Source organism: Squalius cephalus (assembly GCF_949319135.1).
Source record: "Squalius cephalus genome assembly, chromosome: 1".
NCBI lineage: Eukaryota > Metazoa > Chordata > Actinopteri > Cypriniformes > Leuciscidae > Squalius > Squalius cephalus.
The window spans coordinates 3146187-3171104 of NC_137122.1; the positions used below are offsets into that span (position 1 = coordinate 3146187).

Below are 24918 nucleotides of genomic sequence, written 5' to 3' on the forward strand. Positions count from 1 at the left end.
GATGAGCTAAAAGATAACAAGTAAAACTGTCTCACTTGAATCCTTTGTGTGCGAAATGTAGAGTTGGACAAAACAGTGCAATGCAATTAGAATATTTCAAAAGAAATTATCTGAGAAAATGATCTCAGTCCTAGAGAACAGCTGCTATGCAGAAGTCCTAGGCTGAAATTTGGAAAAATACGCTAAATTTTACAACTGATGCATACAGTATAATGACAATTATTGTGTTACTAGAGGCTTGTAACCAGGCCTGATAGTGTCAGAGGACATGCACAGCTTGTCCTTATCTTATGAGATAATTTAGACAAAGACCAATGTGAATTACATCAAAGTAATCATTGTTCTTTGAAAATCTTTCAATAGTGTCAAAAAGTTCATGACTGATGTCCCATATATGGTTTAAACATCACCATTTAAGGCTCAGTCTTATAAAAAATAGTTTATATCAGACTTTGCAATCACTGCATTCTTGTATGTTTTCGATGTCTCAAAAGAGACTGACAAAAGCAACAAACCATAAAACAATCTTGGTGCCCTCCATGAGACCTGTTTGTCCAACCTTTCTTTCATATTCAATAAGATTCTTAAAAGAATGCAACTGATAACATCTCAGCCTAAAACAAGATAATTGTGTCCAATTCTAAATTGTAGTCACAAAAATCTTTAAATTGAGCAATGATTTGACCCATGTTTCTCAATGCATGCAGTCCATTGAATGTTCACAGCATCAAAGCAGCTGTAACTGGTTTCCAGTTTGGTTGTTGCTGTGTACACAATGCTCATGCCAGCACAGCTGGAGCTGCAGGGCCAATCACCTTCTAAAAGATCAGTGAGAAGATAACAAGTCAGTTTGGACAAAGTACTCAGTAGAAACCCCCGAGACCAGTAAATAAAATTGGTTTGATTTATACAATTTTATAAAATATAATTTATATTATGACTAGATTGTAATATATATTATATTGTAATGGCCAAGAATGGCTTTAATCTCGTGATGATTCAGCATTGGGTTAGAAGAGGAAAGAATGTTTAATGAGAATTAAAAGAATCAGAATGTAGAAAGATGGTACGTGTATGTAGGGAGCAAGAAGGAACACTAGTGTTGGGAGGAATGAGATAATAGATGGTTAGAGAAAGTATTGGAAAGGAAACTGAAAGGAAGAATGAATCAGAAAGAATTTCTTTACCTTCTATTTGTGCAAGAATCTTTAATGAGAGAAATTACAATGCTCAGTATATACCAACTAAAATGATCAACCTGATTACCATGTCTTAAATATCCATCCAAATCCACAGGATGATTTTATTTTGATCTAACAGATCTTTAACCCAGTAACAAGGGGAGGTACAAATTTTAATTTTCTCTTGCAACAAAACCACAAACAATGTGGTGCAAGTGTTAAAAAACTCCTCTCTGGGAGCTTCAGCTCACATGGAATCTGATCAGGGAAGGTATTTTACTGAACATTTAAGAACAGTTGTGTGAAATGTAAACATCAGGCAGAAAATCTACAGTCTTTATGGACCACAGAGATCCAAATGGTCAAGAGTTGAATGGCACCATAAATTCCAAAGGCTAAAACAAACAAGCACAGCACCACACCTGGTGATCTAATTGCTCTAAACACAGATCTGGCTAGTGTAAATAAACATCATCATGTAAAGAGATTTCCCTAGCAGACCTGAGGGTCCTAATGCACACAACACAGCAGACTGTGTGAGTTTAGATGAAATAGCAGTCAGATCTGACCATTATCACTGTTTAATTGACCTTTTCTTTACTAAAACATGATCATGATAATGATGCATGTCTTTGTAAACTAAAACAAATTTTCTTCTAATGGCGTAAAATCTTAACAGATCAAAGCCATCAGTAACAACTGTCTGGCTAAGGCCATCAAATAAATATTGAGATAGACCATATATCTTAATGCAATTTGTATAAAGGCTCAAGATTAAACTGTGTTTTCCTCTCTAGGTCTATTTCCTTACAGGCTGACAAATGACTTTCTTCAGAACCAGACTCCGCAAGGGTCTGGTCTCGCCTGCCTTAAGCAGGACACACAACTTTACATTAGGAGATGGGGGTGGAGAAACTTCAAGGGGCCGCTCACACCTCATAACACTACAGAAGCAGCTCCTGTATGTGGCCTCCCAGTTTAGCACTGGAACTAAATTATGCAACACAAATTATGGTAGGATAAACACTACCCATCTCCTATACACAAACATACACAACACACACCATCACTATGGCAATCTTAGAACATCTCTACCTGGCATAGATCATAAGACTATCCAGGCCAAAATTATTCACATCATGTAATACATCATCTACCTTCATACATATAGAACAAGGGAAATTATTTTAATAATTTCTTTTCAGCATTACAGTCTTGTCAACTTCCTGTATGTAAATACTGTGCTGTGCATAGGACATGCATGGCTGTGGTCACACATCAATTGATTTAAATCCACATAAAAAATCTTATTGAGACCTATTAATCAATGCAACTGGTCTTTGGACAAAATATTTTTTATGTCCAGTCGTTAGCGTTGTTGCAAACCAGGAGGGCCCCCTAGTTTCCAACAAATGACTAATGACAATATCTAAACAGCTAAATCTAAAATGCAGGCATTTCTATTTGTCAGCTATACAATTCAGACCTGCACTATTGAGTGTGACCTAGCCTGTACATCAAATGCACAGAGGATGATTACGAAGTTAAACCAGAGAATTGAAATCTCTGTTTCTATACATTTCATTCTCTAATTGAATTTATTAAAACATTAAGTTTCATTGATGATTTGCACTTATAACAACTAATGTAGACAATCTTATAATTATGAAATTGTGTATTTCCATGTTTAATTATGTGATATACTCTAATTACTCTAATTATGCATACAACTAGTAAATATACTAGTTATGGTGACTTTCTGCTACCCGTCCTTGATTCATCCAGACCAAGTCTAAATCCCACTACCAGATCACTGCGGTAGTGAAGAATTTGGTGATCAAATTACACCTGTTCATTAAATATATGATTCTGAAAAAGAGACCATATTTACCACTCGCACCTTTGACTTTTGGGTTTCATATTTTTGAGTACATCATGTTTTGTTATCTTGTGTTCTTGTGTTTATCCAATAACTTTTCCTCATCTTACAATAACCACAAATATATCAGTGTTCAATTATTGCATGGTCATTCAGAAGTTGTTCAGGTGTCTCACACGCAATGGAGCGTCATCAGTAAATGAGTCCTTCAACTATGGAGTTCTGATCTACCCGGCAAATGAAACCTTCTGCTTGAAGGTGACCGAGGACTTCTCAAAGGGTCAGTTAAAACATCCTAGGGAGGACAAAGATGTTTCCGCAAAGCATTATGATGACACTTTCCACTGACACTTTCTGATCATGCTGACCAAAGCAAACAGACTTGATACAACGAGATCATTCTACAGACTGAATACCAACGCAGCCAAGTGCAGGTGGAAGCAAACCCGGCCAAGAGGGTCATGTGACACCCTGTCCAGCTGCGCAGCATCCACGAATTCTGCCATGATTTCATTTTAATGTTCAACACCAATCGACAAACACTGCAAACTACAGTGGTCAGCCCTATGAACACTCAGAGAATAACACTGAAAATGTGGAAACAGGAAAATGTCCAAAAAATGTCCCCTTTGGCCTGATCTAAATCTGTCCCAAGGGGCCAGGGGCCGTCTGTAAGAACTGATTTTCCTGCTAAAACAAAACTCACCCTGCAATAACGCCATAAAATGCCCCCTGGACAGCAGATAGCAAAGACAGAGCACAGAACCTTGTCCTGCCCAAACTTATCTCCTTGTCCCTTTGTTTGACTTCAACTCATCCCCCCTCTCCCTCCTCTTCTCCCTCTTCAAGTCATTGAAAGTTAAATTAAGAATGTCTATATATCGCATATGGTGTATCTTGTGAATATGTTGTTTTTCCTTTACATGTTTGGTGTCATTTTAAAGGGCACAGTGCGATTGGTAAAATGGTCTTAATTTCATTGCAGTCATTTGTTTAATGAAAAAGATTGAGAACTTAGGAGAATCCTGTATCTCCTCTCTGGCTGATATCTCTTTAAGATATCTCAAGAAACCAGGTGCTACCCCCCTGGGGTACATGGATTGGCCCAACCAACTCTAAACAACATTTGTATAACCCCTGTTGTTCTGGTGTGGTATTTAAGGTGAGGGGACAGAGCAATCATTGGGAATCTTTTACCAGGATCTTTCCCCCACAGTAATGTTTCAGTATTTTCCCGTTGGAAGGTCCTGACACATTACTGTGTGTCTTTGTCAGGAAAACATTACTTACTTTTAGAGTCATCTTTGAGTAAATGATGTCATGTATTTTTGAATTGGCTTTTTATAATTTACTTCTGTAATTGGCATGATACACTTTTACCTGACAAATAAATGTTAACCTTGATTTATTCTGCATTCTTCTGAAATCATTATTTCCAGTAGATTAATGTGTAGTCTGGTGTTTCCGCAAATCTTTGTCCAGGATAGATCAAACTGAAGGCACTATGAATGGAGCATGGAGCACATCTTAGGAAAAACCTTCTGATTTCTGACTATCTCCTGACTTAGCATGTTGTATGCTGCAAATATTATAAAAAATTACTCCTATGAGTCTGTAGTGTGCGACTGCATAGGGTAAAATACTTGCACTGCACCCTCTGACTATTTCAGGACTGGCTAGTTTGTGATCGTGAGCGCGCAGTCGCGACGTGACGTCTCAAAGCGACACTAGGTCCATAATGAACGAATATTGAAAGTATGGGATAGTCAGAATAATCAAAGATCTAAATTAATTCATAATCAATATTTATGATTATTTTCTAATCAGAAATACGATCTAAATTTGATTATCATTTGAAATTGGAGTCAGATTAAGCGTAGAGCTGAAGTAATACTAAAACTAAATTCCAATAAATTAAGTGAACTTCACTGGATCGCTGAAAAGACATACACGCTTTAAACCTTCGCCAGGCCGTTGGATTCCGTCGTTGGGCCAATGGGTGGTCCTTACAAAATCCTTTGACTGTCTCCGTAAGACCTTGGATAGATTTTAAGAGCTGAGAGTTGAAACCTTCTGATCCTGATTTAGGTGAAGATAATGGCGTTGGTGCAGATGACTTAGCCTTTTTGGCTTGGACTGGTGGAGAAGACTTAGCAGTGCGTTTTCTGCCTGCTGGTTTGGGTTGAGGGGCTGGAGCCGCGATGGCTGGAGTATCCTCGTCGGGTGGGGCAGCGGTGGTGCCCAGAGTGTTTGAAGCCAAGAGTATTAGGTCGTTACATGAGAGATCGTTACTGACCGGCAGCCCGCTTTCTTCCAGGAGAGCAACGATTCTCTCGGAGGTCAGTTGAGCCCAGGGGGAATCCCGGGTTTGGATACGGCTGCTCCTACGCACTGACTGAGGAGAAGGTGGTAGTAGATTGTAGGGGTGTAACGGTACACAAAAATCACGGTTCGGTACGTACCTCGGTTTTAAAGTCACGGTTCGGTTTATTTTCGGTACAGTAAGGGAAAGAAATGCAAACATTAAACTGCAGGTTGTTTATTACTATAAACTTTTTTTAACAATTTGTTTACACTTTTTGAAACACTTTTTAATAAAATATAATAAAATAGATATAAAATAAAAAAAGAATAAGAAATAAAATACTGCTGCAAAGTTCTCCACTAAATAAAATACTCTCAGTCTCAAACCAATATCACATAATAAAATATAATGAAAAATATAAATAAATAACTATGATTACAGTGCAGGAACAGAAAATAGCCCTATATTAAAATAATATTAAACAAATATATTAATGTATTATTATTTTTCAATAATCAATCAACATAATCAATTTAAGATTTTTTTTTTCCACTTTTTTAATAATTATCAAAATAAAATATAGTCCAAAGCTATAGTACAAAGCTATTATTACCAGAGCATGTGATCAGAGCAGGTCATTTTACCATTGTTGCCAGCATGACTATACCAGCTCAGCAAACAGAAATCTAAGTTACTACTGAGAAATTTCACCTTTTAAAGACTTTGCTTTTCCAGTGCGTGATCGGTACATGATTGGAGTGTTTGGGCCGTTAACGACAGAGCAGAACGCGCAGCGCAAACACGGACTCGAACATTGAGCAGAGAGCGCAGCGGATCGTCGACACACACAAACACACACACGCGCACGCCACGGAACGGAGAGTGCGGCGGCGCACACGAAGCGGAAACGCCATGCAGTCTATTTCATTGTTACAGTGACCACGGGTAAAACCAGAGAATGTCTAATAGGAAAAAACATTAGAATCAGCTACAGGGCGGGATTTGCGCTGAACGCGGAGACTTCCGCCACTTAATATGTTCGTGTGGAAACACGAAAATGTACCTATGTTCCGCACACAAAATATTGCATTCAGTCATTCGGTACACACGTGCACCGAACCGAAAGCCCTGTACCGAAACGGTTCGGTACGAATACACGTACCGTTACACCCCTAGTAGATTGTCGTCTGAATCGGAGGAATCGAAATCCACGATTGCAATTTGGGACATATTGAGCTGCGTGAAAGATGCGTGAACAAGCGAAAACTTTTCTACGACACCTACAGCAACGAAAGGGGGAGGTAAGGTCAGTCTTTTATATCTGATGTTGAACTGTGATTGGTGGTGCGAAATTACATATTAGTGACGTGGCAATAGAGTCTTTCTGGTAGAACTTACGCTGACGCTTCCATTTCTCTTTCCTTCAGTGATTCTGCTTGTTGACAGCATGTGTTCATCACTAATGCTCAATCATCACTTAATTAATCTCTTAATTATCTCATTAACTTTAACTCTGATTCAGAGTTGCTTTAAGGCGAGACACGGCAGGCAAAAACATCGTTTTTTTTTTTATTGGTCAATTTTGAGATTTTTGGATATTTGTCTTCAATAACATGTCTTCTTTCAGACTTGTGGTGAGAAAAAGTCCGAAATACACATTTAGGTGTTTATTTTACTGCACTTTGTTTGTTTGCGTCTGTAAATTTAATAAAAAAGCAAGGGGGAAAAGGAAAATTAGTGATGGATAACCCAGTGAAATGCCCTCGGGAAGCGCATCTGAACATAAGCTGTCGATGGGAAACCAGGGTGGTTTAGATATAAGCCAATCTATAAATAAAGTGCACTCTACACAACAGTGGCTGCTTGTTCATGTTGCGCGACTGAATGAGCTGATTGGTGATTTAACTTGTCCAAATTGTGGTATGTCAGGGCTAAAAATTAATATAGATCCACAGAATCAAGGGTTCTGTAGCAGTTTATTGCTCGAGTGCTGTCTGTGTAAAGATGACAAGTACCGCAGGAGTGTGTACACGTCTACGCGACTTTGTGATGAGTCCAGAAACGATGTCGCATTTGATGTGAATGTGCGAATGGTCCTCTTGGCACACGAGTTAGGATTGGGATATGCAGCTCTCAGAAAAATCAGCAAGGTGTTGGGGCTCCCTGGCCTTCACCTTAAAACGTATCAGAGGCACGGCAAGAGAGTGACAGGTAGGCTATGGAAACAGGGCTGTAGCCTATCCCAAAAATTGAAGCAGTCTGTAGAATTTCTAATGTCAGAAATAGCCCAATATGTGTGGCTGTTACCACCTTGATTTGATTTGATTAGCCTTTATTGTCTCCTAGCGGAGAAATTCATCTTGGGCATTCGGGACAACAGATGCAGCACAACATACATAACACATAACATGATTTACTACACATAACATGAATTACTACACTTAATTATCACCTTAAAAAACCGTGAACACATCCCACCTTCCTAGCACCTTCTGCTAACGCATACTTGATCACTAGCCTCTATACCTAATTACAGCTTGCCCACACCCTATTTGTTTTTATTCAATATTTTAATAGAGAGTGGCACAAAGGAAAATTTAAACCTATTCAGTTTACAGGTCGGTACCCTGTACCTTCTGCCTGAGGGCATCAACTCATACTCACTGTAGAGAACATGATTCGGATCATTAATAATTTTAAAACTCTGTTTTCTCACCGCCTCCTCAAAAAGCTCACCTTGTAACATATTATAACATTACTGTAACAATATTTGTTTTGTATGGATGAAATATTTATTTATTTATAAGGTTTATAAGAATAGAATAAAGTGCCATCTCATTCATTATGTTGTGTTGCGGTGGTCAGTTTTAATTTTACAGTACAGATTTCTGTGTGCTGTATCTATAAAAACAAAACAAATGAACTGTTATTGATACAATACACATTTCATTTTAGCGGCAGAAATTGAGAGAGGTCTTGAGTCACTTCACAGGACCAGGGAGCAGGTCAGGCAGGCCTATGCAGATATTGATGCAGATGTGGCAGAGTTGCTGAGAGAGGATGCAGATGCGGTGATAAATATCAGTGTGTCTTTAGATGGCACTTGGCAGAAAAGAGGGTTCACATCACACTATGGGATCGGGGTGTGCATCGATATTTTTACGGGACTGGTGATCGACTTTGAGGTTCTATCCTCCTATTGCCATGCTTGTGCCCTTAAAGAAGCTGCCAGGCATGAGGGAAAGATTACAGATGAGGAAATTGACAGCTGGAGAGAAACACATGACTGTGCACAAAATTTTAGGGGCTCAAGCAAGGCTATGGAGCAGGAGGCAGCGAAGAGGATGTGGGCCAGGTCCGTGAGTCGCCACCAGCTGAGATACATTCAGATGCTGTCAGATGGGGACAGTGCTGCATTCAGGGAGGTGGTATCCCTCAACCCATACCCTGGGCATGAGGTGGTGAAATTAGAATGCATCAACCATGCCCATAAGCGTATGGGCACAGCACTACGAAAATTAAGTGCTGAACGCAAATTGGGGGGGAAGGGTCTGGGAAAATTAACGGCCAAAAAATGTAAAACATTACAAAATTATTACAGGGGGGCAATTCTAAATAACCAGGGTTCCATAGAAAAAATGAAAATGAGATCTGGGCTGGTCTCCTCCATAGCATGTCCTGTGACGAAGTCCCCTTGCACACCAGGTGCAACCTGTCCTGGTGTTGGTATAGGAGAGTGGAGGAAAATTGAGAAACTCCAGAGAGCCACAGGCTCCATGCAGGAAACTTTTTGTCTCGGGAGGTGGGCCAGAAGCTGATACCTGTATACCACCGCATGTCCAGTGACAGCCTGCTGCAGCGCATGCGGCATGGTGGCACTCAAAATGCGAATGAGTGCCTCAACTCCGTCATTTGGGCCCGCTGTCCAAAAACAGTGTTTGTAGGTAAGAGTAGAGTTGAAGCAGCTGCAAGTATGGCCATTTAATTTAGCCTGATTTATATAACATTTTATTCCAAAAAACATGGCGAAAATAATTTTTTTAAGGCTATTGACAGTATATTCTGATTTACAGGATAACAAAAGTAGATATCCATAAATCCCTCTGTAATTTTTTTCCCATCTAATATGTGAACACAATGAAAAAAGAATTTTGAACCTGGCTTTATCCAATTCTGAGATTTCGTTTTTTAAAATATAGGCAAATTAGCGCATATTTAATTAGATAATGCCTAATTTGCATATTTAAACATTAAATTACAGAAACTTTGTAATACATTTTTTTCTCATCTTAATGTAGGTAATCAACTGGGAAAGTTTCATGGTGATATCTGCTAGTTAAAAATGTTACTGGCTTGTTCCTAGAACTACCCGGTGCGAAAGCCCCTTATTTAAACGCACTTGAAATCTCTGCAGCAATTTTGTCAAACAGAGGTTACAAAAAGAAGTCGAAATTAATGTCAGCTGAACCCAAATGCTCCTTTCATAATATTTCATGTGCAAACATTTGCTACTGAAAAACCAACTGAAAACAGTTAAAGCATAATAACTGATGACTATTTGACTCTATGATTTGTGCTCTATGCTCACAGAGGTGTCGAGCTCAGTCCGGGTGTAGTGTGTGGTGTGGGGACATCAACACATGTCCTGAAAGCATAGCTGCGTTCGAGGAAGGCCTCACAAAGGTCGGGCACAATGACATCATTTCTGCCTTCACTCACGTCCCTGTGAAAACTCTCCTGACCCACACCTTTCCTCATCACTCTGTCTCTCTTCCTGTAGTATTTCTCTCAGCTGTGTGAAATAACCCCGGCTCTCAGTAAGTCTGCGAGCAGGCAGGAAAAGAGCCAAAAAGCACAGCTGTAAAAATAAGACACCGCTCTGGAAACACCATCAAGGCCGCCATGTTAAACTGCTGCTGTCTACGGCAGTGACCTACATAGTGAAGACTACGCAGGCATGTTACAAATAGCAACTGTGTGTTTCTTTTGCTTGCACAACAAGTTTCTCATTGATTTTTAAAGAGAAATGAATGATCTTTTATTATTTTCGTCTATTTAATTCAGTGATATTGAAGGTTATGCTGCATAAAAATGAATGAACTTAAATTCCAGATCTGTATCTCACACAAAGCAATCAAATGGCTTTGACAACTTTGAATAAAGCGCATAAATCATGTGTGCAGTAAAGAAATATATATTTCTCTATATAATTCTCAAATATACATTCAGGGAATGTTAGGAAAATTAAATTTTTCTTGATTATTCAAATGTTTTGGAAAACGGCACATTTTTGTCTTATTTCTCATTAACAATGTAAACTCTTGCCCCGCCATTGACGGAATGGTATACGGTAGACGGATCTAGGGATCTTCTGAAGAGTACAGAATCTTCGGATCAAAACACAGGAGAAGAAGATGCAGAAACAAGCGATATCATATGTAAGCAGATGCATATGTAAAATAACGCATTCATTAACATTAAACAGCATATAAATCAAAAACTGCCTAATGTTATTGAATTGAATGTCGACCCAGGACGAGCTATAGGACTGTGAAGCTTTAGGGGTGTTAAGCTTTTATGGATGTAGTCTTTGACAAAAAAATATTTTTCTCAGCTTTTTGCTCAAATTTTTTTATGAAACTTACCCACATTCAAGTATTGATCAAAAAATAATGCATTAAGTTTCAATAAAATGTTGTGGCTGGCAAAATAAAAAAAAATAAAAAATGCTGGCGTGGAAAGAGTTAAGATAAGATAAATTTAAAGACAACGGTAAATGTATAAGATTATAAGACTTAAAAAAAAAAAAAAAAATACTGTATCTTGAAAATAAATATTTTTTTCTTACCGCATTGGCATTTGTTTGTATTGTTTTAAATATAAACTTGACAAACAAATTTGCTTATGACAAAAAGATTTTGTCAGTGGGGAAGAAAAAAATACATTTCATTCAAAATAATTAGGATGTTTAGATATTTTTCATGGACATTTTTTTTTTTTATGTCTCGTCCTCACCAAGGCTGCATTTATTTGATCAAAAATAAAGTAAAAACAGTAATATTGTGAAATATTATTACAATTTAGAATAACTGTTTTCTGTTTGAATATATAAAAAATGTAATTTATTCATATATTAATTATCAGCATCATTACCCCAGTCTTCAGTGTCACATGATCCTTCAGAAATCACTCTAATATGATGATTTGCTGCCCAAGAAACATTTTCTTGTTGAAAACAGTTGTGTTGCTTCCTAATATTCCTAATATTTTGTGAAAACTGTAATGCAAACTGTTTCAGGATTCTTTGATGAATAGAAAGTTAAAATGAACAGCATTTATTTGAAATAGAAATATTTTGTAACATTATAAATGCATTTACTGTCCCTTTTTGATCAAATGCATCCTTGCTGAATAAAAGTATTTCTAAAAGTTCTAAAAAAACTAAACAAACAAACAAAGGTTTACTGACCCCAAACATTGAACAATAGTGTAAATCCCTTTAAATATAGCAATGATGAAAACAGAGTAGCTAGGGAATATCAAACATCTGCCAGGATGGTTGTAATACACCGCATAATGCGAGTAATGATCATGACATGATTTAAAAACAAATCCGCTTCGAGTCAAAAGGTTTAATCTTGAGTTGACCTCAGCGTCAACTAGACAGCTATTCCTCTCTCCCTTTACGTAATGGAAAATATGACTGATGTTGGATCCCACAACTATATCTCAACATCTCAGGGGTTCTTTTGTGTCTCCATAGCAAATGACATAACATAGCTTGAGAAATGACAATTTAATTATTCCAAAGAGAGACAGGAAGGGTTTCTTACATAGGTTGCAGGCCCCTGACACTGGGTTGCAGTTCTTGTCGTGACATGGACAGGTCTGGGCACAGTTCACTCCGAACTGACCGAACTCACAGGTCAGGTTGCAGCTAAAATGAAAAGAAATGCAAAGAGCACTGAGAAAGAGAGTCAATACAATCATTGTGTACAAAGCAACAGGAGTTTCCAGTGAAAATGGAACACGGCAGTTTGGGGAATTGTGGGCAATTATGTAGATGTTGGCAATGCAAATCCAAGAACAGAAAAGAGGAATGAACAATTATAATAAATGAAACAAGCACAGAAGTTCTTATTGACATCACTGAACTGAAACCGACAAAATATGTTAAATGTCTTGCAGAGAAAAAGGAAGTATTGCATAAAAATACATTTTATTTTTATGTGCTTAAAGTGAAGTTTCATCAATTGAAGATAAAGGTATGATATAAGTGCAGTTTGTGGTCAATATTTAGATAAATATTCAACTAAGTGAAAATACTAATAACAAATTTGCCATTTCCTAAAGAAAGCAATTGCAGTTTAATATGCAAATATTACAAGGATGTAATTTAAGATTTTGAATGCTGAATAATCTAACAATTTATTTATTTAATGTTTCACTATACCGTTCACCAGTTTGGGGTCAGTAGGTTTTTAATTTTTTTATTTTTAGAATAAAAATTATTTTATTCAGCAAGGACATTGATCAAAAGTGTCAGTAAATATATGTATAATTTTACAAAAGATTTCTATTTAAAATAAATTCTGATCTTTTGAACTTTCTATTCATCAGTTTCACAACATATTGAGAACTGTTCTCAACATTGATATAAATAATACATTTCTTGAGCAGCAAATCCTCATATTAGAGTGATTTCTGAAGGATCATGTGACACTGAAGACTGGAGTGATGATGCTGAACATTCAGCTTTGATCACAGGAACAATTTATTAATAAAAAAAAGAAAAACAAGCTAATAAAATAAATAAATAGACACCATAAGCCTGAAATTTTCTTCTGTACAAAGTATGAGTGGAGTCTGGACATTTAAGTGATTCAGGCTCATCAATATTATTCTCTTTCAATCACTGTAATTATGGACTACAGAGTTTCAAAAATGCCTTCTTTTTTGTTACAAGGGCAAAGAAATGCTTTTCCTCACAAAATATTTATTTATGTGTTGAATAAGAATGTCTGTTTGACAAAGAACTAATTCTCATTTAACCATTTGGGGTGTCCTGTTTAGCACACTGCAATTTGTTTAAAGTTAGTCATCTTTAAACCATTTAGAATGACTCTTTGTTGATTCTGTGATTCATCCGTTAGTGAAAACAGGCCTTGATAACAAGATGACCTAAATATGTGCGTGACTCAGAGATGTGACTTACTATGTCCCATTGAAGCCAGGGTCACAGAGACACTCTCCTGTGGCAAAATGGCAGTCTCCATTAAAACAGTGGCTGCAGTCTTTTTCACAGTTGTCTCCATAGGTGCCGTTAGGACAGCGCACCTCACAGCTACACAAAGACAAAAATACAAACAGACTGAGGATCAATGGTCAATTCAAAGTTTTCATCGAAAGATTCTTTGAGGAGCAACATAGGAAGAATTTGAGAGGTGATCTATAAACTTTCTATTCATTAAATAGTGAAATATCCAGAAAAAGGTTTCCACAAAAATATTAAGCAGCTGTTCTCAACATTGATAATAATAAAAAAAAAGTTTGTTAAGCAACAAATCATCATATTAGAGTGATTTCTGAAGGATCATGTGACACTGAAGACTGGAGTCTTGATGCTGAAAAATCAGCTTCGCATCACAGGAATAAGTTACATTTTAAAATATATTACAATAGAAAACAGTTGTTTTAAAATGTAATAATACTTCACAACATTACTGTTTTATTGTATTGTTGATCAAATAAATGCAGCCTTGGTGGGAATAAGATACTTCTTTAAACATTTCCTTTAAACCATTACAAATCTTACCAACCACAAACTTTTAACATATTGATGTATAAATGTTTTGTTTAGATTTTATGTGCTTCTCTTTATGTTTATTATTATTATAATTTCAATCATATAGTGTGTGTGTGTGTGTGTGTGTGTAAAAATAACACTTTCTTAGTGAATTCCCTCTCGGTTGTCTAATACCAAGTGATAAAAAAAAAAAAAATGTGTTTGTTTGTTTCATTAACAGTAATTCTTTAATAACTGTCAGCTACAATAGGGTTCACTATCAGCCAAAGATTCATACCGATCTCCAATCCAGCCGGGATTGCAGTGAGAGCACTTCCCATCGATGCGGTTGCAGAAGTGACCGTCTTTGCACGGTGGACACTGATCCTTACAGTTCTCTCCGAAGTAACCCTCCACACACGCCTGGTCACATCTTGTCCCGTTCCAGCCGCTCTCACACGTTACACAACGACCGTCCTTCACCTTACAGGGCTGCTGGCCTTTACAGTGGCCACACCTGAATCAACGGCAAAAAGGAAAGCCCGGGATCGCCCAGGTGTGGTCAGTCAAAAAACAGAAGAGAACAAGTTATGGCTATAAAATCAAGAAGATATAAAGCTCTGAATATGAATATACTGCACACTACTGCTCAAAAGCTTCGGTTACACTTTATTTCGATAGTCCACTTTAGACATTCTACTAACTCTCAATAACTTGCAACTACATGTCACCATGTCTCTCTTAGAGTAGTAGACTATTAGGTTAGGGTTAGTAGAATAAGTACAGCATATAGTTACAAAGTTACTTATAGTTAGTAGATTTTAGTCTGCATCATTACGCCAGTCATTCAGAAATCATTAATTTCTTACAATCAATTTTGAAAACAAACTGTTTTCAACATTGATAACAATAGGAAATGTTTCTTGAGCATTAAATCATCATATTAGAGTGATTTCTGAAGAATCATGTGACTCTGAAGACTGGAGTAATGATGCTGAAAATTCAGCTCTGCCATCACAGGAAAAAAAAATACATTTTAAAATATACTGTTCTTTTAATATTTCACAATATTATGTTTTGTTGTTGTTTTGTTTTTACAGTATTTTAGATCAAATAAATACAGTGTTAGTGAACATAAGAGGCTTCTTTCAAAACAGACTTTTGGCTGGTAGTGTATATAACTTTTCCTCACCTGTTTTTGCAGTTCTGTCCGTAGAGCCCAGCTGGACACGGCTCCCGGCATAGCTTTCCTCTGTATCCGGGTTTACAGGTGCACAATCCATCTGCCGGGTTACACTTCCCGTGCACGCACTGGCAGTACCGCTCACAGCGCTGACCCCAAAGCCTCTCCCTACCCTGACATTGGCCTGTAAACTGCTCACAAGGTGAGTTATTACACAGACATTGAGCACCGCAATTTCGGCCGTACCAGCCAGGGTTGCAGATGCAGCGGCCTGTCTGATCGCACACAGAGTTGATGCTGCAGTAGCAGTTATTGTTGCACTGCGGTCCCCAGTAACCGGCATGGCAGGTGCATTTGCCCGTCTCCTGGTCACATTTGCCTTTCTGACAGTTGCAGGACTTCTCGCAGTTTTCACCCCAGCGGTTGGGGTAGCACGTGCACTTCCCGGTCACGTCGTCACATTTACCGTTAGGGTGGCACGTGCACATGCCCTTGCAGTCCGGACCCCAGAACTGAGCGGGACACTCTAGGGGAGTCAAAAAGATGCACAGGTTGTAGTTTACAGGGTCAAAAAAGGAAACGTTTACTGTGCAACTGGGAAGCTGAAGGAATGATTTCAGGTGTCATTGTTAAAATTTATTTGGCTAAAATTCTGATTGTTTAGTTACAGTAAATGTTCTTTCACTAGTGCATAAAATGTCTATTTTGTAAGTAAAATTTCTTAATATTAATGTGATATATAGAGTACTGTTCAAAAGTTTGGGGGCAGTACAATATTTTAGAAAGTAGTCTTTTATGCTCACGAAGGCTGCATATTTGACCTGAACTGATTTCAATGTGAATTTATTTTAATTCATGTGATGAAAAATCTGAATGTTCAGCATCATTACTCCAGTCTTCAGTGTCACATGATCCTTCAGAAATCACTCTAATATGATGATTTGCTGCTCAAGAAACATTTATTATTATTATCAATGTAAACAGCTGCTTAATTTTTTTGGATCAGTTTAATGCCTCCTTGAAAATTAATGATCTCACACTTTTGAAAGGCATTTGTGTATAAATATATATATATAGGTACAGTAATTGGCCTTGGAATGGCCAATTCATCTTTAGGAATGAAAAGTCATTTGAGAGGTGAAGGAACTTATATGATTTATGAACGATTATGAGATTTATTCTTCAGGGCTCCAGACTGCGACCAAATGGTCGCATTTTGCGACCAAAATTTGAGAGTGTGCGACTGAATTTTACATCCAGTCGCACATGTGCGACCAGTGATTTTTTTTTTTTTACGTTAAACGTGGAAGGGGCGCGTCAATGAATCCGGAATGTGTGGCAGGCCCATGAGTGTGAGAAGAATAGGGAATGGCCACTGTGACTGGCTAATGTGTGGAGGGGGAGGGTCCTAGAGATAATCGAGCGCGCGTAAGTTAAACGTCTGTGGGAAGGAGACGGAGACAAATATCAATATCACAGACAGACACAGTCGAATGATGATAAAGGCCTGAACCCACTATTTTCGGGAAGACTGGCTGCGAGAATTCAGCTGGTTGAGGTACTGTAAGGTGACGAACTCCATGAGCTGCGAATGTTGCAGTCGCTACCCCAGAACTGCGGGGAAAACGAAGTTTGCAGACAGTGCAGGCACTTCGCAGTTTAAACACTCAATCTCAGCCTCAAGCATAGAGTATGCTGTGACATGTTAATAAATCAAAACAAAATGAAAGCGGAAAAAACTGCGCTGCGCCACTCATTTCTGCTTCATAGACCGTTTAATAGTTCGAACCAATGATAGACAGCGCAGAGCTCCTCTCGCCAGTCGCGGGCCGATCACGCGAAACAGTTACATCGTGGAGATCCAGTGAAGAAATCCATTGAGTTTGCGACAGAATTAATAACATTGCTGCGAGATCCAGTGAGAAACATTCAGATTTGACGCAGAATTCTCTGTTATAAACCATATCAGATCAAACAGCGCTGACGTGGAAACCAGGAGAAACATGTGCAATGAGCGAACAAGTTATAGAAGGCTTTAGGTCCACAGATCAGTAACATTCACCATGGATTTAATGTAGTAACACTAACTGTAACTATGGTATACTGTGGTTATAACAGTAGCCTACACATCTTTTTCCAGCACTTCAAAGCTATATCATATTTAAATGTTATTTTTAATGTGTTGACCAAAACATTTTTTGTTCATCCTTTAAAGATTGTCCCTATTTATAAAACTAAAAGTTTCAAGAAGTAAGAAAACTCACACTTATTTAAAAAAAAAGAAAAGAAAAAAAGATTAAATTACTATTGTAAACACAGCTGCAGAGGACGCTTATTGGCTATTTTCACTCCCTAATAGCTATTTTGTCACTCATTTTGCTTTTGAATTAATATTAAGACATTATGAATGATAATAATTAAAGTCAACTTTATCTATACACCTCAAATTAAGCTCAGTGCTTTGTCATCCCACAGTGCTACCAAATACTTTCTGTAGAACTTAGAGCCGCTGCCCTCAAATGTTAGTCTGAAGCCCTGTGAACTTAAAATAAAACTGCACATTGTCATTTCTGTACGTTAAGGCTATTTATTATCAAAGCATTTGTCAGTAATACAGTTATTTGGGGGGAAATGTGAATAATTGCATTGTAAGGTGATTTAAGGTGTGCCCCTAATAAAAAAAATTAGTCTGGAGCCCTGTTACCCTATTCACCTGTAGTGTCTCGCCTTAACACTCTTTACAGTGGTACCATATGTGCTCTGAGCAGAGTTAATTTAATTCTGGGGATTTTGCTGTGTGGGCCCTTAGGCAGAACATATCTTTAAGTCATTCATCTTTGGGGAGAACGAAGAAATAACATATGATGCAACAGTCGCAAAGTTTGATGACTATTTTGTGCCAAAAAGGAACGTCATATTCGAAAGAGCCCGCTTTCACTCCCATGTTCAGGAGGCAAATGAAACAGTGGAAAGCTATATAAGGCTACGTCTACATTAATCCGGATACATTTAAAAACGGTGTTTTCATTTATAAACACTCTCCGTCCACACTAGCGTTTTCAGGCGTTTTCGGACGTTTCAGTGTGGATGAGAAACTTTTGAAAAACGCCTAAAAACGCTAAATTCACCTTTACTGCACATGCGTAAAACCCCACAAAATATCACTGATATGATTCAGATGGAAAAATAAATAATGAAGTTATCGCGCAATTCTTCTGACAGGATATCTTTATTTATTAAAATATCTCACCATTCACTGATGCGGTCCAGGTCACACACAGTCACCATATGTTTGGTCTAAAACGCTAAAACTGCTCTCATGTATTGTCGCAGGACAGCAAATGTGAGTAAATTCTGTCATCTTTGCAGGACTGTGATATGAAGAGTGTGGAATGCAGAATACTTTTAGCAACAGTGTGAAAGTGAATAGCACATAACGGGCACAATACTGGTATAAACGTGAATATCTATTGGTACAATATGCGTCAAATATCGTTTTTAAATACCACCGGTTTCACAGTCCACACTACAACGTGAAAACGGCGTTTTCAAATGTATACGCTTTGGAGTGCGTTTTCATTAAGAAAAACACCGTCTCAGTGTGGACGGAAGGCCAAACCGGAGAGGAAAACATACTAGTGTGGACATGGCCTAAGACACCACTACAAGGTAGCTGAGTATTGCGATTTCAGATGTAAGGATGAGGAAATTCGTGTAGGCTAGTGGATAGCAGATACGAGTCTCTCTCAGAAAATGCAGATGTGGAGTGATTTAACTCTGAAAGCGGCAGTGGATATGGATAGACACTATGAGCTTGTTAAAGCACAAAATAGCGCAAGCCCTATTAAAGCCTCAGCTGCAATAGGAAGCATTGATGATGTAAAAGCAAAGCATACTTTCCGCAGGAGAAAACAAATGTTTGGAGCTAAGAGAAAGAAAAAAAAGCGGTAAATGTGACCAGATGCATCCACAGTCAGACGAATGCCCAGCTAGAGGTAAGGAATGCAATAAATGTAACAAATTGGCCATTTCGCTTCGGTATGCTTCACAAAGAGAGTCAGAAAAGTAACAGAGGAAGTGGAGAGCTTGTTCCTCGGATCAGTGACAGAGAAAAACAGATGTAGTAATACATTAGTACTGACAGCACCGCTGCAGAGTCCTGGAGGGGACTTGCTAACAAAAGGCCAGTTTATAGCTAAAACCCAACTACAAAGAGACAAGAAAACACTGGACTGCCATTTCAGAAATACAGTTTCTGAAAGACAGGGGAAGACAATTTGCTGAGTCGAGAAGGTGGAGCACACCTTGGTCTGATACAGTATGTAGAGGAATTGAGTGTTTATGGAGAGCTTGGACTTCTCAAAGGATAACCGGTAAAGATAGAGCTAAAACAGATCCATGGCTATATAGCATCACTACCCCTTGTCGTATTCCAATCCCTCTTGTGCCAAAAGTGGAGGAGGAGCTGAAACGAATGGAAAACTTGGGTATCATTGAGAGCGTTACAGAACCAACAGAATGGGTGGCCCCTATGGTACCAGTGGTGAAACCATCAGGAAAAATAAGAATGTGTGTCGACCTTAAAAGGTTAAATGAGAGCGTACAAAGAGAAAAATTCACTCTCCCCACCTTGGATGACATTCTTCACAGGTTAGCCGGAAGCACTGTGTTCTCCAGCCTGGATGTGGTGAGTGGGTTCTGGTAGATTCCTTTGGATGAGAAGAGTGCCAGACTCACACCGTTCATTACTCCACTAGGGAGATTTTGCTTCAAACGCTGCTACCGTTCGGCATTACGTTGGCAACAGAGATTTTCCAAAGGAAAATGTCTGAGCAATTGAGTGGACATGAGGGCATTGTTGTATACATGGATGACATCCTGATGTGCGGGTCTACAATGGAGGAACATGACAGGAGACTCAGTAAGGTCCTGGGGCCGGATTCACGAAAATATTCTTCAGGAAGAAGTTAAGAAAATTCTTAAGATAAATTCTAAGAAGTTCGTAAGAATGTTCCCTAAGTGCAAATCTTGAAAAATTCTTAAGTAGTGCTAAAACAATTTCTTAAGAAGTTCTGAAATTCTTAAGAACATCTTGCTGAAGACTCGCTGAATGAAAAACAAGTGTGAAAAAAGTGCGCTTGTACCCCTTGAATGACTTGCTAAGAGCCGATGTGGCATGGCTGAGCAAGATGAAGCCTTTAAAAAGGTAACAGCTGATATAAATAAGTTCTGCGGGAATTTAGGTAAAATCTCCAGGCTTTCCCCCTTATCCTTAAACCCAGATCTGCCACCATCTATTGGTGGTTCCTTGTTCGCAAAGTGGAGAGGAAATGGTGTACATCAATTCCAACAATTGTTTGACGGGGATACGCTCAAGTCCTCCGCTGTTTTAATGTCAGAATATGAAATTCCGAAACAGGACTTTTATGAATACTTACAAATTCGCCATCTAATAAACACCCTAAAAGGGGAAAAACGCCTGTCTTTGGGGCTAACAAATCTTGAGGAGATTTTGGTAAAATCAACATCATTAAAAGGAAAAATCTCTGAAATTTATTGTGCTTTGTTGGACCATTGCAGCTCTTCTTTGACCTCACTTAGGAACATATGGCAGAAGGATATGGGGCGTGCCTTTGATGAAGATCAGTGGGACACGATATGTCAGAATGTTTTTTCCTCACTGTCCTGTAATAAAATAATCGAACAAAATTATAAATTCATGCACAGGATGTACCTTACTCCGCTCCGCTTAAGTAAAATGTTTCCTAACTCATCCCCCAGATGTCATCGTTCTAAAACGCGTAAAGGGTCAATTATGCATGTTTTTTGGGAATACAGAAAATTAAAACGTTTCTGGAAGTCGGTACATGATCTAACTGATAAGATTGGGAAATCCCCACTGGACATTACACCAACACGGTACCTTTTTGGTACGGAACTGGACACCACAAGCAGGAAAAGGATAATCATAATGTCCTATATAGCAAAGAAATGCATCTTGCTCAATTGGAATCAACAAAGACCCCCATCATTTAATCTGTTTAAACAAATCCTAAATGAAACTTTAAGACTTCCGAAGGATATGGGAACCGCTTATGGACCTCTGACACTACCATGCCATAACGGGTTTTGGCATGTTTTCATATAATTCACAAAGGATGAACCGTGATCTGTGACCATGGACTGACTTGATTTAATTTGCTGTATTGTATTTTTATTTCTATTATTATTATTTTTTTTTTATTATTATTTTTTTTTTTATTATTATTATTATTTCTTCTCTCTTTTCTGTCTGTTATGTTAATAAAATGTTAAAAATCAATAAAATGATAATAAAAAAAATAAAATAAAAAAAAGGTAACAGCTTTGATTTCTTCTGCGCCTGTGCTTCGGTTTTTTGATTCTAAATTGCAGACAGTGTTGAGCGCTGATGCCAGTGTTCATGGCCTGGGTGGGGTGAGAGTCAGTGTATGAAGGGGGTCTCAGTCAAATGAGCAGCATCATAAGAAGAGGGAATCAAATAGTCATCCCTTCAAGCTTGAGAGCAGAAATCCTTGAAAGAATCCAACATGGGCACATGGGCCTGACTAAGAGCAGACGGAGATACAGGGGCACAGTGTGGTGGCCACACATCAGCAAAGCTGTGAAGGAAAAGGTTTCAAAAGGTGGCCTTACGGTAATAAGAATAAGGCCAAGCCAGCCCTGTCAGCTGCTTATCACTACACCATTGCCTGAACTTCCATGTTAGAAGCTTGAAGCTGACCTACAGTATGTGAGTTAAATGGGAAGACATACTTGGTAGTCTATAGCCGCTTTCCGACCGGAGGAACCTTTTCACAGTTCCTAGAACTATTGGCTAAAGTACCCGGATGTTCCTGCGGTGCGAACACGCCGACTAGGAACGATTTTAGTTCTAGGAACTCCATTTGTAGGAACTAATTTAGGTCCTACTTCAGAGTAGGGTCTAAACCAGCACTATAGGAACTACCCGTGACGTTAGTGTACGCTGATGACCGAACGCATGCAAAACACCAGCACCCGCCATTTTTAAAACAGCTATATGTAAACACACAGATTATAGCCTATATATTTACTCCAGAAACTAACTATACAAACATGGAAAACAGTGATAGATGGGTCTCTAAACCTTTATGCTGAAGAGAAAATCCAACGCAACTTTGAGGGGACCAAGCCAAACATGATTACTGTATGTTTATCTGCCCAGCTAGCAACACTGGACATCAACCACACGGCATAGGCTAATAACCTTTTTTTCATATACTTTTTTTTCAGTCTACTTTCTATAACAGTTCTATCTAATAACATATTAAACAGTACTGTTAGACAGATCGCTAACTAATAAACACAGAGAATGCGAGCATTTTTGCTCTGGCGTTCTCAGCGCCGCCAAAATAAAGGTCCGTCGCGCCGTCAAAATAAAAGTCAGCGTGCTTGCGTCACTCCCTTACCCCTCCTACCAGTTCCTATGGCCACTTGGCCTGTGCGAATGCAAACCGCAAAACCGAGTTTGGGGAAGAGTAGTTCCTAGAAATGTTTAGAAGTGGACAGTTCCTAGAACTAAGTTCCTGTAACTACTTGGTCGGAAAGCGGCTATTGACTAATACTCACGTTGGCTGGAGATTCTCTGTCTCCAGCGAAGCAGTCATTCAAAAGCTTGTCAGGATTATTGAGAGATTCGGTATTCCTGAGCAAATCGTGACCGATAAGGGCAGCAGTTTAAGTCCCAGTTGTTTGCTGACTTTAGCGAAGCATTTGAGATCACACACATAACTTCAAGCCCGTACTATCCTCAGGCAAACAAGATGGCGGAAAGAGCAGTGAAAACTGCAAAGACAATTCTCAGACAGAAAAATCCGGCACTGGCTTTACTTTCCTATAGGGACACACCCACCGAACCTACTAGAGAGAGTCCTGCCGAACTTCTCATGGGCCAAAGCTCAGGATGTTGGAACTAAATCTGGAAGGGTGCTAACGAGAGGACATCCATTGCTTCTCTGCATCTGTTTTCACACGCTTTTTGTCTCCCTTCTGCAAAGATTTGAGAGTACTACTCATTGAGTACCTCCTGTTAGAAGACTACAGGAGTGATTATGGATTCCGCATGTACTCCCAGGTCCTTTGTACTAAAGATGTCTGAGGGAGATGTTGTCAGACGGCACTTATTGCTCACCAATCAAGAGGAAAACAGTAATGGGTCTACTTCAATCCCTACAGCAGTTGTTTTAGAACCAGAATCTGGCTGTATTACCCCGGAGAGCAATGAGCCAGAACAAGGGCTGGGTAAAACAGGACTGTTGTCACTCGTTCAGTACGCATAGGAAACCACCAATAAAGTTTAGTTATTGAAGGTTATTGAGATAGGTGGGGATAACCTCACAAAAAAAAAAGAAAGAGAAACGGACAATGAAAAAAAAGACAAAGTTCATCGGTGAAACCTGCACACATTCTTCAATGTTTTAAATTCATAGAGATATAGGAATGCTACAGATGTGAATACAAACTATTTACGAGTTGTAACTTTTAAGTGTAACCTTTGTGTTTGTGTTATACAAAACAACTGTATGTCTCGAAGGAGGGGAGATGTGGAGAGAAGCTGATTTGTTTTGATGTGTTCTTTATGTCACAGGCGATAATGTATGTACATGCGCAGTTCGCATGCAAAAATAAAAGTAAACAAAAAGTGAAACTTAAAGCGGTCTCCGTCTGATGTTTGCCCCAATTCAAAAGGCTAGACATTTTAAGAACAACACAGACATTAACATCATATTTTACAGTGTTGTTTCTCACCTGAATACTTGACAGTGTATCTGACTGAGGTCTCGAGTTGATTTCTGCGAGTAAGCTGACATCTCCACTCTCTGTTGTCATCTTCATTCAGGAGTGTTGTAGTCAGAGTGATGATACAGCCATCTAGATCTGATGATGATAATATCTGATATCTGGAGTCTGTCTTCAGATCAACACCAGCCTGATTCACCCACAACAGCTCAACTCCCTCAGAACTGACCCATTCATCACAGGAGAGATCATCATGTAAATACAACCGACAGGAGAGAGTCACAGAGCGGCCTGGACTGATCTCAGTCTGTGAGGATGAAGAAGATGATGAAGATGATGGAGACACTGAAACTGAACACAAGACACAAATCACAGACTCTTCAATCATCGTCTGAGTTTAAAGGGAGAATCTTGCCCTTATAATTTGACCACATAATTATAAACTTACCATGAAGAACATGCAGATAAGCATAAGCACCAGGTCCTTGTCGTTCTCCATTCACATATTGTCTGCATCTGTATAATCCAGAATCTTCTACTGTGACGTTCTTGATGTTCAGAGAGCAGTCAGACTCCAGACTGTCTCTCATGTCTCTCTGTGTCTTTATTCTTTATCTCTCCAGTAATCAGTTCAACTGCTGCTGAATCACTGAAGCTGTTATAGTAGGTCCATGTAGTTGATTTGCAGACAGAAAGAGCTTTATTACAGGACAGACGGACATTTTCACCAGAACTGATGAACACATGAGTCTCATCCACTCCACTGGTTCCTGAAACACAGTATAT

The 24918-nt window shown here is 38.7% G+C and overlaps 1 protein-coding gene and 1 long non-coding RNA gene across 2 annotated transcripts in view; one reads left to right on the plus strand and one right to left on the minus strand.

The window, feature by feature from the left end:
- LOC307156695 overlaps positions 1-24918 on the plus strand; it is a 343191-nt gene that overhangs the window by 30444 nt on the left and 287829 nt on the right. The gene's annotated exons all lie outside the window — the stretch shown is intronic.
- LOC307165829 (uncharacterized protein) lies at positions 10661-24722 on the minus strand (the record flags this gene model as incomplete). Its single annotated transcript, XM_079883816.1, has 7 exons — positions 10661-10752; positions 12199-12302; positions 13581-13709; positions 14449-14667; positions 15343-15927; positions 19982-20042; positions 24581-24722. 7 exons carry the CDS (start codon positions 24720-24722, stop codon positions 10661-10663), a joined length of 1332 nt encoding a protein of 443 aa, XP_079739942.1.